The sequence below is a fragment of the Aphelocoma coerulescens genome, chromosome 29, assembly GCF_041296385.1.
Source record: "Aphelocoma coerulescens isolate FSJ_1873_10779 chromosome 29, UR_Acoe_1.0, whole genome shotgun sequence".
Classification (NCBI taxonomy): Eukaryota; Metazoa; Chordata; class Aves; order Passeriformes; family Corvidae; genus Aphelocoma; species Aphelocoma coerulescens.
In genome coordinates, this window is record NC_091042.1 from 2,007,645 (window position 1) to 2,021,342 (window position 13,698).

Here is a 13,698-nt window from a genome sequence, read left to right on the forward strand (position 1 = left end):
CTTATCCCTGGAAGTGTCCAAGGTTGGACGGGGCTTGGAGCAACCTGGGATAGTGGAAGGTGGCTGCCCACAGCAGTGGGGTGGAACAAGATGGTCTTTAAGGTCCCTTCCACCCCAAACCACCCCGTGACTCTGTGATAAACAGGCACAGGGCAGGGAGAAGCATCCTGAGGCCAGGAGGGAAGGCTTCATCCCATCTCCCAACCTCTGGGACTACGGCAAGATGACCACAGCCCCGTTCCCAGTGCAGAGGGGCAGGTCCGTGTCCCCCAGGCTCTCACCCATTCTGCACGTCCACCACCAGCGCGCGGGGCTCGCGCAGGCCCGAGTTGACCAGCACGGTGCGGTACGCGCCGTTGAGCTTCGACACCTCGATGGTGTCCCGGCCCTTGTCACACCAGTACAGGTTTCCTCCCACCCAGTCCACGGCCAGCCCGTCGGGGTTGCTGAGCCCCGTGCGGTGAAGGACCTGCCGGGAGGAATCAAAGGTGACGGGGCTGAGCGGGGAGGACCAAACCCTGATCTTTTGGGGGTGACAACATCCCCCTCGCCAGCCCAGATCTCCTTCCTCACTCCCCTCTTAGGTTTAGATGGGCTATTGGGAAGGAATTCCTCCCTGTGAGGGTGGGCAGGCTCTGGCACAGGGTACCCAGAGGAGCTGCGGCTGCCCCTGGACCCCTGGAAGTGTCCAAGGGCAGGTTGGACAAGGTTTGGAGCATCCTGGGATAGTGGAAGGTGTCCCTACCCATGGCAGGGGGTGGGACTGGATGAATTTCAAGGGTCCTTCCAACCCAAATCATTCCATGACTCCATGACTCTTCCCCCAGCCCACCTCGTCCCATACTTCGGGGCAGCATAGAGCCCACCCCTGCTTGAGATGGGGCTGCCCAACATCCCACAGCAAGCAGGGCTGATCCCCAGATCCCAGTGATGACCCCACAGCAAGCAGGGCTGATCCCCAGATGCCAGTGATGACCCCACAGCAGGGCAGGGGGTGGGTGAGGCCCGGCTGCCTGGCCCTGGGTGCCCCAGGGGCTGCTCTGTCCCCTCACCTGGACGTTGCTGCCGTTGATGTGCATGCGGCGGATCATGCTGCCCTGCGTGGTGACATCTGTCCAGTAGATCATCTGCTCCCGGTAGTCGAAATCCAGAGCCACAGCGTTGTTCAGCCCCTGGGGAAGGGGGAGGGAGAAGGGTTGCAGCAGCCCCGGTGGCTGGCATGGGCTCTGGGGGGTTTTATAGACCCCACAGCCTCACCGCCTGCTCCTTGCTCACAGTGACCTCCTGCCATTTAGATGGATCTACCAAGAGCCCAAACTCCTCAGCTGGAAGCTCCCGTGCCCTTCAGGGCCCTCTCCATCCCCAAATCCCAGCCACGTGGGGCTGGTGTCCCTCCTGCTCCCAGCTCAGCCCGCACCTGCTTGAGCAGAGTGTAGTTTGAGCCGTCCAGGTTGAGCTTCCTCAGATAGTACCGGTTGGCGAAGATGAGGAAAGGCTCTTCATCTACGTGGGGAAAGAGGGAAAAGTGGCAGGGAAGCACTGCTGGGACGTGGGCAGAACCCTGCAGACCTGCCACCCTCTCTGCCCCACTCCCTGGTGAGTTGGAGGCAGCCACTTCACCCTGTGACCAACTCCAGCGCCAGGAGCATCCCACGGTCACCAGGAACATCCCGGCTCTCACCTGTGACAGCCTTGCAGCTGGTGGGGTTGTCAGGTCTGAGCTTGTAGCCCTCGGTGCAGAGGCACTTGAAGCTGCCCAGGGTATTGATGCACTTCTGGCTGCAGGGGTAGGTGGTGGAGCACTCATCGATGTCGATGCACGTCTTCCCGTCGTCCTTCAGCCGGAACCCGGGACGGCATCTGCACTGCAGGAGCAACCCGGAGCTGTCAGACACCTCCAAGGCCCGCACGCCAGGAGGTGGCAGGTGCTGGGAGGTGACAAGTGTCACCGTGGGACACATGGACTCAGCAAGGACAGCTGAGATGCACAAACAGTGCCTGAAGCGCCCGCGTCACATCCCTGGCCCAGCTGGCACAGGACAGACACAACCCTCAGGTCTGCGGAGAGGGAACAGCAGGAGCTGTGCCAGGGGAGGTTTAGGCTGGATATCAGGAAAAGGTTCTTCCCCCAGAGGGTGGTCAGGCACTGGTGGTTGGCACAGCCCTGAGGCTTCCAGAGCTCCAGGAGCATTTGGACAACGCTCTCAGGCACAGGGTGGGATTGTTGAGGTTTCCTGTGCAGAGGCAGGCGTTAGACTTCCCACAATCCTTGTAGGTCCCTTCCAACTCAGGGCATTCCGTAACTCTACGATCCCTGCAGGCAGCCCCCCACCCCGTGGCCCCCTACCTTGTACCCAATCTTGAGGTCCTCACACTCCTGGGAGCAGCCGCTCAGCTTCTTGTTGAGGCACTCGTTGATGAAGCAGTTGAGCTCGTCGGAGCCGTCAGCGCAGTCGTTGTTGTTGTCGCAGAGCAGCGCCTCGGAGATGCACTTCCCATTCTTGCAGAGGAAGAAGGAGTCGTTGCACTTGTTCTCTGTGGAGAAGAGGTGGCAGAGGTCAGTGGGGGGTGGCTGGAACCCCACTATCCCCCGTGGGACCCCCACTGTGACCCCACAGGTACCTGGGCTGCTGCAGCGCGGGTTCTTGGGTGCTTCGTCCGAGTGGTCATGGCAGTCGAACTCCCCATCACACTCCCACTGCCGGTTGCTGAGGCAGCGGCCGTTGGCACAGCGGAACTCGTGGGGGCCACAGGTGGGGTACTCTGAGGGAGGGTGAGGGGCTCAGCCTGCATCCCACTTTCCTGAACCTTCCAGAGGCACCGTGGAGCCACTCGGAGAGAGAGAGGCACCGCGGAGCCAAAGCTTCCCGAGCTGCTGGGAGTGACAGGGACACCACGGAGCAGCTGGCCTGGGACAGGGCTGCTCTGCACACACACAGATCCCTCCGTGGGTTTGGATCTCTCCATGGGTTTGGATGCCTGTGCCAGGGCTGGGGGGCTGCTCTCCACCAATAATCCCCTTCTGCTGCCTCTCCAAGTTCCCTCTCACCACACTCACACCAAACCCCCCCGGGGTGATGAAGACCCTCCCAGGGTACTGTCCCAAAGCCCAGGAGGAGTGGGTCAGTCCAGCTCAGTCCCCCTGGGTCCCACAGACACCCACCACACTCTGGGGACTCATCGGAGCCGTCACCGCAGTCGTTGTCGTGGTCGCAGACGAAGTGCTTGGGGATGCACTGCCGGTTCCCGCACATGAACTCGCGCTCGTCGCAGGTGTTGTTGTACGCTGCAACAGGGCACCGCCACCGTCAGCCCCTGCCAGCCCCCTGCCACCCCCAGCCCCCCGCCCTCGGGCACTCACAGCAGCCGGCAGCGAGGGTCTCATCGGCCCCGTCCGCACAGTCCTTGTCCCCGTCACACAGCCAGCGCTCCGGCACGCACACGTAGGTGCCCGGGCACTGGAAGGATCCTGAGCTGCAGGTGGTCAGCCCTGGGGAAGGGAGGAGCAGGATGGAGTCCGGTCACCCCACTGCTGGAGGCTCTGGGGAGCCCCAAGACACAGAGCTCAGGAGAGCGGTGAGAGACCGTGGGTGGGAGAAGGGATGGGCAGAGGCAGGAACACGGCGATGGAGCAGGCAGGGACTGAGGCAGGGGAGAGGGGCTGCGGCAGACTCACGGCAGCGACTGTCCTCGTCAGAGCCGTCCCCGCAGTCGTCGGCCCCGTCACACACCCAGAGCTTGGAGATGCAGCGGTGGTTGTTGCACTCGAACTGCACGGGGTAGCAGAACTTGTCTGGGAGAGGAGAAGAGTAGGATATGGGGGTCAGAGCGAGGTGATATGGGGACGGGACACCAGCAGAGCACGGGCAGGCTGGGCCAGCTGGACTCCAGGAGCCCAGGGGGGTGTTGGGGGTACTGCTCGTGGTGATGGACACCACTGGGCTGGTGGGGGACTCCCTATTCCTGGAGCTGGGAAAGACCCCTAGCTCCAGAGCACTGTTTGGGGCTTGTTCCAGGAGGTTAGAACTAAAAATGGAGCTGAAGGGAGCCAAAAGCAGCCCTGTTCAAAAGGGCCACGGACACTTGTGCGTGTGCTGATCAAACCAGCACAGGAGGACGTTTATAGTGGTCACAGCTAAAAGCCCGAGAGTGTGGAGTAAAACCACAGAGGGGGAGGAATGTGGGGTCTGGTCCTTGGCAAAGAGATGTCAGGTAGAGAAGAGGGCCCTGCCCACCCTCCAGCACCGCCCCGTGCCCCGGCCCAAATCCTGACTGTCCCCACCCTGCCGCTCACTGCACTGGGTCTCATCTTCGCCGTTCTCGCAGTCGTCCTCCTTGTCGCAGGTCCAGGTCATGGGGATGCACCTCCCGCTCGGGCAGGCGAAGTAGTTGGACGGACATTTGGGCTTCCTCCCGCCTACTTTGTGAAGGAAACATCAGTGAGGATGACGGTGTGGCCACGTCCTGCCTCCTCCCAGCCCAGCACTGAAGGAATCCTCCCCCAAATCCCCCTGAGGTCCCGCATCCCTGATCTCTGCATCACCCTCTGCACTGGAGCCACATGGGCATAGGACAACAGTCCCAGTGGGCAAACAAAGCACCCACAGCCCAAGCAGACCCCAAAGGGGTATCCCTGCCCCTGGAGCCCCCTCTGCCCTCCCGCTCTCACCGGGGCAGTTGCGCTCGTCCGAGTAATCCCCGCAGTCGTTGGCGCCGTCGCACACCCAGCTGGGTGCGTAGCACAGGGACGTGTGCTCGCACTTCTGGAACGTGGTGCCCTTCACTCCCAGCTTGAAGTAGCTGCTGCAGTCGGTGGCGGCTGCGAGGAATCACAGCAGGAGCCCCGGTGACACAGCAGGAACCACGCCAGAAGCTCCCACCACGTGGTACCTGCCTCTGCCTGGCTGCTGGAGCCTCTCACACCCCAAACACCCCCAGATGTGCCCCACACGTGCCCAGGGCTGCAGGGACCCATTGGGTGGTGGGCGTGCATGGCACTGGGGGGCTGCAGGGATGGGCTGCGGCTGCCTCATCCGGCAGGTGCCCTAAAGCTGCGGGACAGGAGCAGGACCCTCCTCCCTCCCCGATCCAGCACAAATCCCAAAGACCAGGTCCCTGCCACCGGCACCGAGGGCAGGAGCATCTCCAGAGCTGGGGAGGGGTCAGGGGCAGCAGCCGGGCACTCACTGCAGTTCATTTCATCCGAGGCATCCTCGCAGTCGATGAACTGGTTGCAGCGGCTGGAATTCCCGATGCAGCTCCCGTCTCGGCAGCGGAACTCGGTGGCGGCACAGCTGGTTTCTGCCAGGGGACGAGGCAGGGTGGTGGGACCCCAAGTGCACACCCACCCCATGGCACCCATGGGTGCTGCAGAGGGGCATCCACACCCCCCCCACTGACCACACAGCTCTGGGCTGCCCACAGCGCTCCCAGACCCCATCCCCTTCCAGAGGAGACCCGGTGCCTCCTGGCTCACGCTCTGCCTGGCAGTCTGAGCCCCTCTCCCTGCCACAACCAGGCCTGGACAGGACTCTGAGAAGCTCTCGACCACCCCTGTCAGTTTGGGACTGAGCAGATCCATCCTGCAGCCCCCTAAGGGGGTGCTGCCTTTGGGAATGCTTGGGAGCCATGAGGAGCAGTGACACTGCGTCCTGTGCCCCTCCTGGGTGTAAAACCACTCTCATTGGGAGGCTCCGGGTGCTGCATGCCCATGCCCAGGCGTTTTTCCTCTCAGCTGTCACTCCGTGAGCTTTCCAAAGCACCACAAGCTTGACCCTGACTCTCCGTTAAGCCCCGGCTCTGCTCTGCTCCTGTCAAGCTGATGGTAACTCCCTCCTGAAGCCGCTGTCCCCGTCCCAGGCAGCTGACGGAGCCCTGGCAGGGCTGGCCGGGTGCCAGACACTCACTGTTGCAGGGCAGCTCGTCCGAGTTGTCCCCGCAGTCGTCCACGCCGTTGCACCAGTAGCGACTGGCGACGCAGCGCCCGTTCATGCAGTGCAGGTACCCCTTCTTGCACTTGCGGCTGCCTGCCAGGGGGGAGGAGGAGGAGGAGGAGGAAGAGGAGGAGGAGGAGGAAGAGGTGAGCAGGGGAAGGGCAGGCACCCCCGAGGTGCTCAGATCATCAGGGACCCTTCAGCAGGGGAAGAAACCACAGAGCAGGATCAGGGAACTGATCCCTGGTGCAGAGGGGTGAGGGCTGGTGTTTGAGGGTGCTGCAGATCCCACTGGCTCAGCTGCAGGTGTTCTGCTCTCCAGCCCATCCCCAACACTGGAAAAGGTCTGGAGACCTTAAAACCTGTCTGGGCACAGCTCTGGGAGGGTAGGAGGGACTGCGAGCACCTGAGGGATGCAAGGACGCCCTGGAGCCCTGGTTCTCTTTGCTGAGCAACCCTGGCAATGTCCAAGGCCAGGTTGGACGGGGCTTGGAGCAACCTGGGCTAGTGGAAGGTGTCCCTGCCCATGGCAGAGGGTGGAATGAGATGAGCTTTAAGGTCCCTCCCAATCCAAACTGTTCCATGATTCCATGATCTTGAACACAGGGAAAAGGATTGATCTACTGGAGCACTGTGAATCCTAAATTGTCATCTTCCACCCCCTTAAGTTTTTGCCTCTGTCCTCTTTAAGTTTTTATGGCAAATTCGAAGAGGTTCTAAGACTAATTAACGAGGGACAGACCTCGCAAGGCTGTGTGGAGGTTCCTGCCTCATGTGCTTGGTTGCCTTGAAGGGGAAGCCCCAGATTTGGTCCCTTCCAACCCAAACCATTCCGTGACTCTCTGAGTGGAGCTGGCAGCCTGGGCAGGGTGTCTGGGGGTGCCAGGGTGCATGTGTGGGTGAGCAAGGCAGCAAGAGGAGGAACCTTACTGCAGTAGGACTGCTTCTCGTCCGACTTGTCCTTGCAGTGCACGACGCCGTCGCAGGTGCGGCTGAAGTCGATGCAGTCGCCGTTGCCACACTCGAACTCGTCGTGCACGTTGCAGGTGGAATTCACAGCTGGACAGAGCATGGACACGTCAGCTCTGCCAGCCTGAGATTGGCCTCACCCCCTCCTTTCCTCAGCCCCTCCCACCCCCCTCACCTTTGCAGGTGAAATCCTCCTGCAGGACCCGCTCCCCGCGGCAGGAGCAGTTGACGTGGCCCTTGGGGGTGAGCAGGCACAGGTCTTGGCAGCCGCCATTGTTCACCCGGCATGGGGACAGCTCGCCTAGGACAGAGGGATGGTGGTCACACCAGGGATGGACCCAGTAGCCCCTGCTCCTTGTCCTCCCTGCTGGGCCAAAAGGTAGGGATCCCTCCCCAGGCTCTTCCCATGGGGTTATGGAGGGGGTAGGGGGCTGGAGGCACCCGGTCTCCCCACATTTTACAAGGAGATGCACTGGGAAGAACAGGGACAGGGAAAGTCCTCTCTGTCTTCAGCCTGCACAGGGTTTGGATATGGACAACTCTGGTGTGAGGGTCATGAGGGGGCAATGACAAGCTGGGAAGGATGAAGGGATTAATTACCAAAGGGCCAGGAAGGATGGTGGGATGGGTTCCTAAAGCTCCCGGAAGGACAGAGAAATGGATTTCCAAAATGCCAAGAAGGATGGTGGGATGGGTTCCCAAAGGACCAGGAAGGATGGTGGGATGGATTCCCAAAGGACCATGAGGGACAGTGGGATGGGTTCCCAAAGGACCATGAGGGACAGTGGGATGGGCTCCCAAAGGGCCAGGAAGGACGGTGGGATGGATTCCCCTTCCCCAGACCTGCAGACAGGGTGAGGGGCAGAGGGCAGGGACGCTGCAGGGACAGCAGAGGGTCCTTACAGCTGTCGGTGTCGTTGGCCACGGCGATGATGCCCATGGGCTGCTGGGGGATGTCCACGCGCAGCAGCTTCATGTCGGTGCCCACGTATTTGTTGGCACGCTGCACGGCCCGGCGCACCCAGTCCGTCCAGAAGATGTAATCACCGTACACGGCCAGGCCAAAGGGGTGCACGGGCTCCGACTTCAGGATCACCTGTCAGCCACGGAATCGTGGAACAGGTTGGGTCGGAAAGGATCTTCAAACTCATCCGGTTCCCACATCCCTGCCATGGGCAGGGACACCTTCCAGGGGTGCTCCAAGCCCCGTCCAACCTGGCCTTGGACACTTCACAGAATCCTTGAGGTTGGAAAAGGTCTCCAAGATCAAGTCCAACCTGTGACCAACCCCCTCCAGAGCACTCCATGCCAGGTCCAGCTGTTCCTTGGACACCTCCAGGGACGGTGACTCCACCGCCTCCCTGGGCAGCCCGTTCCAATGTTTAACAACCCTTTCCATTAAGAAATTCCTTCTCGTGTCCAACCTGAACCTCCTCTGGTGCAGCTCGAAGCCGTGTCCTCACTTCTCAGGGACACAGGCAAACTGGGAGCAGGAGGAACCCACTGTGGGATGCCCCAAACACATCCAGTGTCCACCCCAGTGAGATGCCTGACCTCCCCAGCCCCAGGAACAGCTCTGCTTCCCTCTGACCACGCTCCAGCCCCAGTCTGGACACTCTCCTCCCCATCTCACTGGCCTCAGACTCACGTGGCGATGGGAGCCGTCGTACTCGCAGCGCTCGATCTTGTCCAGGGTGGCATCAGAGAAGTAAATCTTCTCAGCCTTGTGGTCAATGGCCAACCCGTTGGGCGTCCGTATGTCCTGGTCAATGATGATGAGGACGTTGGCACCGGAGAGGGTGGCTCGCATGATGCTGGGGTGCTGCTCGTTCCAGTTGGTCCAGAACATCAGGCTGGGAGGGGACAGACACACAACGCCTTTGGAGCCCCAGCTCAGCCACATCCCTCCACGGCTGGGGGGCTTCCAGAGGCTGGGGGAGGGGTGGGACATCATTCCCACGTAAAAAGAGTGGGAAGGGGGTGAATGAGGCTGCTGGAACATGTGGCACTCTGTGGATGGGGATGGGACAGGGTGTCTGGAGCTGCTTTGGGGTGCTGAAGGATTTGTGGGCGGGGGGGGCCACAGGGTCTTTCCTCCCTGGGGGCCCAATCCTCTCTGTGCTGGGATCCAGAGCTTCCTTCCCAGTGGAGCGATGTCCACTGCAACCACGTGGACCCCTGGGGGGGCTGGCTGGACACTCAATGGCCACTCACTTCTGGCACTCGTCCAGCACAAAGGCACGGGGGTGGTCATCCCCTGACATGGTGATCACGGTCTCCCTCTCGAACGCCCCGAGCCGGCTCTGGTCCACGGTGTGCCGGGTGATGGTGGACGTGGTGTAGCTCGTCCAGTACAGCGTGTCCCAGCCGCGGTGGTACGCCAGCCCCTCCACCGAGCCCACGTCTGGGGGGACAGGTAAGGGTCACACTCAGCCCGGACCCCTGCATGGCCAGCGCTGACCCTGACACTGGGATGTTGAAATTTTTGCTTTAAATTACAGCCCAAACATCCCTTGGAGGCTTTGGCTGCTGGGTGGGGACTCAGTGGGGCTGGGGGCTGCGCTCAGGGAGGAGCAGAGACCCCTGAGACTCAGGAATCTCGTGGGCAGGGCTCTGCTGGAACAACCCTCCCTTGCAGGAAGGCTGAGGGATGGACACCTACAACACACCAAGGACTTGAATTTGGCTCTCAAGCTCCACACCAGCCAGACCTTGCTCTAGGCCCACAGCAGCAGCACTGGGAAGGGCAGGATTTCCCTCTGCCAGGGGCCAGCTGAGCCCCTGGGGCACAAAGTGACAAGGCAAAGCCTGGTGGGGACCAGGGAGCCCTTCCCAGCTGGGAACTTGAACCGTGCACCCATCCTCCCCCCTCATTAGCGCTCAGCAAAGGGTTTAATGAGGCGGCTGTGAGAGCTGGGCCTCGCTCTCCCCTCTCAGGGATAAAGCACCGCGAGCGCCGCTGCGAGCTCCCTCATTAGCAGCATGTCCAAGGCCCTGGCCCAGGGAACTCCTGAAGCAGCAACCACAGCTCTTTGAAGCTGCTGCAGGTGCCAATAAACCCAACCAAGTGCAAGGCGAGGGCCGGAGGTGAGGCCAGGGCTGGGCACCCCAAGGGTCAGGGCTCAGGGCGCTGCCTTGGGAGGTGAGTGTGAGCACAGAGCCGATCCCAACTTTGCTGCAGTGCCTGTTTCTAGAGCCATGCCCGCCCGAGCCTCGTGACATGCTCTCTGTGCCACAACGAGCTCTGCAGGCTGCTCCCAGTGCCTGTGTCTGCTTCCAGAGGCTCCTCAGAAACCTCACAGCAGAGCCTGTACCCACTGCCCCTCCAACAAAACACATTATCCAAGGACCAAAACCCTTCGGGGTGTGGGAGGAGGTGGGGGAGGACAGAGAGAGGGGTCTGAGGGCAGGCACAGAGGGGACAACCCTGCACCACTCACTCTCCACGATGGTCTTGCGCCCCGTGCCGTCGTCGTTGATCTGCTGGATGTTGCCGAAGTGGATGTCGCTGTAGAAGATGCGGTTGCTGCCCTTGGAGCCGTAGCGGTAATCGAAGGCCAGGGCGATGACGTTCTTCATGTGCTCCGCGTCCTCGAAGGGCTTGATGGGCGCGTTGAGGTTGTTCTCATCCGAGAGGTGGATGCTCTTGAGGATGGTGCGCTCCGAGTAGAGCAGGTACCCGTCGTAGTCCCGGCAGCTCACGCCATCCTCGGACAGCATCCCGTGGGCGCAGGCGCACGTCCTCTGCCCGCTGCCGCGGAACAGGCACAGCTGCTGGCAGCCCCCGTTGTTCTGGGCACAGATGTTGGTGCCTGGTGGGGGGACAGGGGGGATTGGGCGAGGCACTGGGCAGGATGCACCCGCTCGGCCGCTTTCGGCTCTCAGCGCTCCCGGAGGCGGCAGGGACATGGTGACGCCTTTGTTTCCATCCCCGTTCCCGACGTGAGGAGCTGCCCCCCACACTCGGACCTACCCTTCTGCCGGGCCCGGTTGAAGACTTTGATGTCCTTGAGCTGCACGCCGATCCCGGTCCGCAGCGACACCGACTCGGTGGCATTGTCCTTGTTGCCTCTTTTGATGGAGCCATTGGCGTGAGTCCTGAAGGAGGATGGAGTCACTGAGTGACCAGCACAGGACCCTTCCCCACCTCGCCACAGCACCCACCGGCTCCCCCCACCCTCCACACAGCCCCCAGCCCCCTTGGCACCGCACCTGTCGCTCCAGTAGATGTATTCCTCAAAGACCGACACGGAGAACATGTCCATGTTGTTGCTGGACAGGACGACCTCCCGGTTCTCGCCCGTCTCCAGGTCAATCCGTTCGATCTTGTCTGTCCGGGCGTCGCACCAGTACAGCTTCCCATCCTGCGGGGATGGGAGAACATCCCAGTTGGCCTGGGGGCAGCACCCTCTGCACCTCTGGCAGGATGTCCTGGGGTTCAGACTACCCTGGACAACCCTCCTGGAGCCCCGAGGAGGGCAACCATGTCCCCACCAGCAGCAGGACATGGCCACAGGGACCCTTGGGACTTGTACCAGATGCTGACTGTACCTCATAGTCCACGGAAATCCCGTTGGGCCAACTGATGCTGACGTTGACCAGCACCATCCGCTCGGTGCCGTCCAGGCGCGAGCGCTCGATGCGGGGGTACTGCCCCCACTCCGTCCAGAACAGGTACCTGAGGGGACAGCAGGGACATCACCGCAGGGACGTCACCAGGAGCAGCATCCTGAGGCCCTTTGGCCATTGGAGTAAAGGACAGACACCACCCCATTCATCCCCCCACACCGGGGCCTCAGTGCAGACCCTGCCCGCTCACAGACTGGGCATCACATCCCCTGCATCTCCATCCCTCCCCACATCCAAACACCGCTCCTCTCCCTGGGGCTCTGTCCAAAGCTGGAGCCAGTCTGGGGAGGCTCTGCTTGGATTTCCTGAGGTGCTGGTACCCACTAGCTCCCAAGGGGCTCCCAGGGAGTTCAGCCCATCAGTGAAAGGAGGGTTGAATCCAGGGTTTGGACTCCTTGGTGTGGCAGGAGATCTGTGAGTCCTTCCCTGCTGTGTGCACACCCTACTGTGTCCCCCTCTGCTGGGAGCTGCGGGGGTCTCACCCTGTGCCCACCCTGCGGGTGATGCCCCTCTCTGGGGCGGTGTCTCACCCCTTCTCTGGATGGACCGTGATGGCCCGTGGCTTGTCCAGCCCCTGTGAGATGACCACATAGCGGAAGGACCCGTTCAGCCTGGCCACCTCGATGACGTCGAAGCCCTGGTCCGTCCAGTAGATGTTTCCTGCAAGAGGGGACGGTGAACCCCCCGGCAAGCCCCGCTGCCCCCGCTGTCCCCAGGTCCAGAGCCCCATCCCACCAGCGATCCAGTCCACGGCGATGCCCTCCACGCGGCCAATGCCATTGGTCACCACGTCCTCACGCCACGTCTGGTCCCGCTTGGCTCGACTGATGGTGCTCAGGCCCATGTCCACCCAGTAAATCGTGTCGTTCTCTGAGAGGGACAAGGAGGCAGGAGGGGACGAGTAAGTGATCACCTCTGGTCACTCCAGGGTGGTAAAAACCTGCACCTCAGGGCCCTGAAATCCTGTCCTCTGAGGGGGTGTTCCAGGGCAAAGTGCTGCCAAAGGGAGGGATCTGGTGATGGCCCCTCATGCTCCCCATCCCGCATCTTGTTCCCAGCCCTGCATCACCTGCATGGAAGTCGATTCCCACAGCCAGGGAGGTCCCCGACACCGGCACGAGAGCATCTGACTTGTCGTTGGGGTCCAGGGGAATGCCCCGGATCCCCTCGTGCACCGAGTACAGGAGGAAGGAGCCAACACCTGCGACAGGTGCAGGGACAGTCAGACACATCCCAACACTCACCGGCTGTCCCTCCACCATGGAAAATGTGACAGGGGAGAAGCATGAGCCTGGCAGTGCTCCACAGGCCCAGCATGGACCTCCCTGGGGGCTGCAACCCCCAGGCACAGCCCGTTCCAGGGTCTTGCCCTGCTCCGGGGGGGCACGAGTGAGGCCCCTTCTCACCACCCACCACCCCCACCCCGTGCTGGCAGAGGCTCTGTGGCGCATCTGGGTCAGGGCAGCACTTGTTATTCAGCCCCTGCCCTGACCCAGATGGTGCAGAGCTCTGCCAACCCCCCCACAAAACCGCCCGGAACACTTTGCACACAAACAGCCTTTGAGAGGCCCTGGCAGTGCCCGGGGGGACGGGGGATCTGCAGAGTGAGCGCTGTGCCTGGCCCTGCTCCCGGTGAGCCAAACCCGCTGCCCGCAGCAAGGGTCCCACCTCTCCCTAGGGGGGGTCCCACTGCGCTGTCCCCCTCCCCTCCTCCCGTGATGCCCTCAGTGGCCGGGCAGTGCCCCACGCTCATCCGGGACAGCCCGTGCAAGGGTCTTGCTGCCACCTGAGCCCACAACCCCTCCGAGCCCCTCGGTGTCCCTCTGGTCCCCAGCGTTCCCCCACAGTGACATGGGATGCAGAGCAGGGGGGAGGAGCAGCTGGAGCAAGGGGTAACCAAGCAGGGTGACCACAGTGGCCATGGGGTCTTGCTGCTCCAAGGGGTGGCTCAGGGAGGGGACAGGGACGGGCACACACCTTCACAGGACTGCTGCCCACTCTTGAGGCTGTAGCCCGCCGTGCACATGCAGGAGCGGGAGGTCTCCGAGGTGGGGAGGCAGAGCTGAGAGCAGTCCCCGTTGTTTTGGCTGCAGGGGTTGGTCCCGGCTGTGGCAGAGAGAAGGAGGTGAGGGGCTACAGGGGCCAGGGTGCACCCACCGGGGCTGGG

The 13,698-nt window shown here is 62.1% G+C and overlaps 1 protein-coding gene across 4 annotated transcripts in view; it reads right to left on the reverse strand.

Moving 5' to 3' along the window:
• Nucleotides 1-13,698, reverse strand: part of LRP1 (LDL receptor related protein 1) — an 80,094-nt gene that overhangs the window by 14,413 nt on the left and 51,983 nt on the right. The window contains exons 34-59 of one of the 4 annotated variants that reach the window (XM_068997655.1): nucleotides 13,509-13,637; nucleotides 12,601-12,732; nucleotides 12,267-12,401; nucleotides 12,062-12,191; nucleotides 11,454-11,580; nucleotides 11,115-11,266; nucleotides 10,876-11,000; nucleotides 10,343-10,714; nucleotides 9,117-9,306; nucleotides 8,551-8,755; nucleotides 7,806-7,998; nucleotides 7,078-7,203; nucleotides 6,864-6,992; nucleotides 5,907-6,026; nucleotides 5,188-5,301; nucleotides 4,670-4,819; nucleotides 4,295-4,417; nucleotides 3,677-3,793; nucleotides 3,362-3,490; nucleotides 3,164-3,286; nucleotides 2,623-2,763; nucleotides 2,348-2,535; nucleotides 1,682-1,865; nucleotides 1,418-1,503; nucleotides 1,053-1,172; nucleotides 282-469 (exon numbers count right to left, since the gene is read on the reverse strand). In XM_068997655.1, the coding sequence (XP_068853756.1) occupies nucleotides 282-469; nucleotides 1,053-1,172; nucleotides 1,418-1,503; nucleotides 1,682-1,865; nucleotides 2,348-2,535; nucleotides 2,623-2,763; nucleotides 3,164-3,286; nucleotides 3,362-3,490; nucleotides 3,677-3,793; nucleotides 4,295-4,417; nucleotides 4,670-4,819; nucleotides 5,188-5,301; nucleotides 5,907-6,026; nucleotides 6,864-6,992; nucleotides 7,078-7,203; nucleotides 7,806-7,998; nucleotides 8,551-8,755; nucleotides 9,117-9,306; nucleotides 10,343-10,714; nucleotides 10,876-11,000; nucleotides 11,115-11,266; nucleotides 11,454-11,580; nucleotides 12,062-12,191; nucleotides 12,267-12,401; nucleotides 12,601-12,732; nucleotides 13,509-13,637 (3,928 nt within the window). Of the gene's footprint in view, nucleotides 1-281; nucleotides 470-1,052; nucleotides 1,173-1,417; nucleotides 1,504-1,681; nucleotides 1,866-2,347; nucleotides 2,536-2,622; nucleotides 2,764-3,163; nucleotides 3,287-3,361; nucleotides 3,491-3,676; nucleotides 3,794-4,282; nucleotides 4,421-4,669; nucleotides 4,820-5,187; nucleotides 5,302-5,906; nucleotides 6,027-6,863; nucleotides 6,993-7,077; nucleotides 7,204-7,805; nucleotides 7,999-8,550; nucleotides 8,756-9,116; nucleotides 9,307-10,342; nucleotides 10,715-10,875; nucleotides 11,001-11,114; nucleotides 11,267-11,453; nucleotides 11,581-12,061; nucleotides 12,192-12,266; nucleotides 12,402-12,600; nucleotides 12,733-13,508; nucleotides 13,638-13,698 lie in introns of all 4 variants that reach the window. The other 3 variants (XM_068997653.1, XM_068997654.1, XM_068997652.1) reach the window with 3 other exon arrangements.